Source organism: Charadrius vociferus, unplaced genomic scaffold (genome assembly GCF_000708025.1).
Source record: "Charadrius vociferus isolate BGI_N301 unplaced genomic scaffold, ASM70802v2 scaffold370, whole genome shotgun sequence".
Lineage (NCBI taxonomy): Eukaryota > Metazoa > Chordata > Aves > Charadriiformes > Charadriidae > Charadrius > Charadrius vociferus.
The window spans coordinates 2,971,049-2,975,388 of NW_009646744.1; the positions used below are offsets into that span (position 1 = coordinate 2,971,049).

Sequence of the window (4,340 nt, forward strand, 5' to 3'; positions counted from 1 at the left end):
GGCGGCCGGAGGCGATGGGTGCGGCGCAGGGAGCAGCCCTGCGGGTCCCCTGGGCCAGGCGGGCAGCCAGGGCCGGGAGCAGGCCGGGCTGGAGACGGTGCTGCCCGCGCCCACCGAGGAGCCAAATAGTACTGACAGCGCCAAAGCTCCCAAAGTGAACTGTGAGGAGAGAAACATCACGGGTATCGACCGCTTCACGCTGCAGATCCTGAACGTGTCTCAGGTAAGCAGATCACCCGATTGCTGCTTGGTGAAGGTGTGAGAATGGTGGAAGATGCTCTGTCAGCACCATGTGGGTGTTTCTTTCTGTGTTTGACTTAGTGGATTTCCTTGCATAACATTCTCTGTGCTGTCAAAAAGAGGAAATGTCTGGGCAAGGAGGCTTTTTCTGTCTTTCTGAACAGAAAAAAATGGAGATACAGTTCAGTCCACATGCCTGCATCTCTCATCTGTGTGCATGCAGTGAACTGTCAGCTTTTGTGCTGCATGGATTAGTGTCTCTGATGCTGTTAATGACACTTACTGTCAGTACCAGCGTCTATTTCCAGCTTGTTTCTTGTCATGGTTATGTGTATATATATATTTTAAGTAATAAACTTCTAAAACAACATTTAAAAAAGGTTACATACCATTTTCCATCTGTTTGAAAAAGGTTAAACGAATGTGCAGGTACTTGATAAATATTGCCAAGTATCTAATTGATTGCTGACTTATGCCATTCCTACATAGAATTTAACTCTGTTAAATATGTAATTGTCCATGTTTGTTTTTCTTTTGCTTTCTTGAAGGACCTGATGGAGTTCTTGAACCCAAACAGCAGTGACTGTACGTTAGTCTTGTTCTATACGCCGTGGTGCCGCTTTTCTGCCAGTCTGGCACCTCATTTTAATTCTTTACCTCGAGCATTTCCAACCCTTCGCTTCCTGGCACTGGATGCGTCTCAGCACAGCAGGTAACTTACACTTCCTGTGCTCTAGCATCTATTTATCTCTGTTAGCAAGTTGCGTGTTTTAAAAACAGGAGTGGTTTGTTTTTTTCTTGTAAAGGGACAATTTAGTTTAGTAAAACTGACACTTCCTGTATTGTGACTATCTTTTATTTCTCTCTCTAGTGGATTTCTTTTCCTTCATACTTTGTACTTGCTTTATGTCCACCAGTTTATCAACCAGATTTGGAACTGTGGCTGTACCCAATATCCTCCTTTTCCAAGGTGCTAAACCTATGGCTAGATTTAATCACACAGACAGAACTCTGGAAACACTGAAAGACTTCATTTTTAATCAAACAGGTATGTAATCAGCCCTGATGTGTTAGTAGGAAGAACAGGATGATTTTTAGCTCCAAACCAAGCTTTCCTCTCCTTGTTGTTTGTTCTTTAAAACAAATTTGATGAAGACCATGAGAAGACCCAGCAGAGGTTTATACAATGGGCTGCTGTAGCGAGCTGGATTTCAGGGCGTGCTGAAAGCAGAAACTCAATAAATGAATTGAGTTTCTGCTTGTCTTGTTCTGGCTGTTGTCACGGAGTAGGGGGTAACAGTGGGGTTTAGCTGGAGAGGGTGCTGGAAGGATTGAGCACATCTTCCTGCCCAAATATTTATTTTGGGAATAAAGGCAGATGAACCTTGGGATCATTGCCAGAGCCATGTAAGGCTGACAGCGTTGGGGAGATAAGATGGTTTCAGTTCTCGTGCTGGAGGAGACAAAAGGATTCCAGTTTCCATCATCTGGCTGTCCACGTTGCGAGCTCAGTGCCAGCCAACTCTCTGTGCTTCTGTAAAGAAAACCAAACCAAAACAAAAACCGTGCTGGGGTTAGATGCGGCTGTCCTTGCTCTATGAGTTTTGTGCCCTATGGGGCCTACAAGGGCCTTCGTTAGGGGCCAGAAATTGTTACATTTGCTAATATGGCAGAAATACTCATAACAACACAAACGAAAAAAAAACCCCACAAACTTGCACGAGGTTGGGCTGTGGAAGGACAGAACAAACTTCTCCTATTACGAAAATACACATAAAAATCAGTATGTTTTTATGTAAGTAAACTGCATACTAGATACACGTTGACATACAAGGACCATCTCGCCAAAATTTTAAGTCTAACTGTACGTGTGCCTTAGTGTGAGAACACAAACAAAGCTCCAAATACAACCAACTTCTCTGTATTTAATGATTACTGCTGGTGTTGATCAAGTGCTTTCTTTTTTAGGTATAGAAGCTAAAAGCGACGTGACTGTGACCGAGGAAGACTGGGAAGGGCCCCTGCCCAGCGTTCTGACAAAAGGCATAGACTGGCTGCTTCTCTTTTCTTTGCTCTTCCTGGCTAGCTTTGTCATGTACGCTACTGTTCGAACGGAGAGCATTCGGTGGTTGATCCCGGGACAGGAGCACGAACACCAGGAGTAATCTGAGATGCTGAAATTGGGACAGAATTTCCCACTTATTAGTAAAGTGGGAATTTGTATGGACAGAAGAATGAACTGTGGAATTTGATCGTTGTAATTTATAATCTTGACTAAAAATCTGCTTTATTTATCAACTACTGATTCTGTAAAAAGCAAATACGTGGTGATTCATGTGGTAAGTAAACAAATATGAAAAAACATGAATGGAAAAAGTATTTATTAAGCTGCTCTGATCGGCTTATTTTTCATGGACTTTAATGTAAATAGGTGATAGGGTTCTACTTTGCTCTTCTGAAGAGGTCCCCGCGCTTCGTAGATGGAGTAAGATTTTTACAGCGCATTGGCTCGCGTGCGTGGCGCTGCTTAGCGCAGCAGCAGAGTTGGTTACGCTCCGGTGGAATCTGGGGATCTTCTTTTACAGATCCTGCGGATGTATGAACCAAAGCTTCTACATGGACGATGTGGTAAATGCTACGGAACTGGGATGTGTTGGCCCACCCAGGTCATATTCAGGTTTTGGCTCTGTATTCCCGAAATACATCATCTTAAAGGAAAACGTCAGTGAATAGTAATGTTACTAAATTAGTTTGACGGGCAGTAAAATGAATTATGAAGAAAAAGATGTTTTAAAAAATAGTATACTTCAAATGAGTTATTCCATTGTATACCAGCGATAACAATTCAAAAGCGTGTGATAAAGCTCTTGACAGGGTGAGTGTTTCCCACCTTTGGTGCCGGGGTTCGATGCTGGTTTCCTTCCTCACGGTGCTCTATGTGTTTTGACTTAGTGGCAGCTCTTTATAAGACTTGAGTAACTTCCAAAGCTCACCTCTTTATTTTTGTGTGTGTGTACGTAACTTACCACGCTCCTGTAGAATTAAATTGCATTCATTGTCCTTACTCTTTTTTAAATAAACCAGGTTTTTAGTGTAACCTTTAAAATTACTTTTGTACAGGACTAAAACCACGCAGCTTCTGGGGCGCATATCATCTGCCTGAACTAGTGAGTCCAGTTTTGAGATTTATTTAAATTTCTGCTAGCATGTTTGCTGGTTGCATAGTCTACAGCTGATGCTACATAAAGAATTTGCTCTCCCTGGAAGTGTTTAAAAAAAGGGTAGATGTGGTGCTTAGGGACATGGTTTAGAGGTGGTTTTGTCAGGGTAGGTTGATGGTTGGACTTGATGATCTTAAACGTCCCTTCCAACCTCAGCGATTCTATGAATTGATATGAGGTTTAGTTACAGTTAGCGTGGAAGACTGAATAAGGTGTGGACTGGTACGTTGTGTGGTTTTTGGATTATTTGATTGTGTAGCATTTGTACGTGGAGGCGGCCTGCTGTAGTACCCTGAGAGAAACCTTTAGAGTGCAAAATTAAGCTAAGAAGAAAGAAAAACAGTCGTAAGATCTGTTGTTTGACAAAGAGCTCGTATCCTTGCAATGTAATTCTTCAGGTATTTTCCCTGGTGGCCGCATCTCCCGCCTTCCCTTTTTCCTGGTGGCATCTCCCACCTTCCCGTTTTCATTTTACAAGCAAGTCCCTGCCGCTTTTTGCTACGTTTCCGAATATATTTGTGATGTGTTGGAGGTGCCAACTCGGGACGTGGCCTTTGCAACCTATTTCTGAGCAAAATTCTCTCCTGTTTGCCAAGCTGAGGACCTTTATTTTTCTGCCTGTTAAAAGGAATCTGCGCCAATCAAACTTTGGCATTACTGCGGATAAAATTAGGCAGCGTTTTATTAATGAAGAGCCGAGGGCGGGTTGGACGGGGCTTTGAGCGTTCTGGTCTAGTGGGAGGTGGGCGGGGGGGGGTTGGATGTCCTTGCTCGGCGTTGGGCGGTCGGTCGGTCTCTCCCGTTCCCCTCCGGGCCGGGTGCCGTTACCCGGTGCGCCGGGAGGGGGACGGGGTGTACACACACGCAGCTCCCTGCCCT

General features: G+C 44.0%; 2 protein-coding genes across 2 annotated transcripts in view; both read left to right on the forward strand.

Annotated features, from left to right (window-relative positions):
• Window positions 1-2,405, forward strand: part of TXNDC15 (thioredoxin domain containing 15) — a 3,554-nt gene extending 1,149 nt beyond the window's left edge. Inside the window, exons 2-5 of the mRNA XM_009891409.1 lie at window positions 59-223; window positions 789-952; window positions 1,158-1,288; window positions 2,209-2,405. Of these exons, the coding sequence (XP_009889711.1) occupies window positions 59-223; window positions 789-952; window positions 1,158-1,288; window positions 2,209-2,405 (657 nt within the window). The remainder of the gene's footprint in view (window positions 1-58; window positions 224-788; window positions 953-1,157; window positions 1,289-2,208) is intronic.
• Window positions 2,406-2,838: 433 nt separating this feature from the next.
• The window catches only part of PCBD2 (pterin-4 alpha-carbinolamine dehydratase/dimerization cofactor of hepatocyte nuclear factor 1 alpha (TCF1) 2), a 24,835-nt gene continuing 23,333 nt past the window's right edge, over window positions 2,839-4,340 (forward strand). The window contains exon 1 of the mRNA XM_009891411.1: window positions 2,839-2,868. Coding sequence (XP_009889713.1) covers window positions 2,839-2,868 — 30 coding nt within the window. The remainder of the gene's footprint in view (window positions 2,869-4,340) is intronic.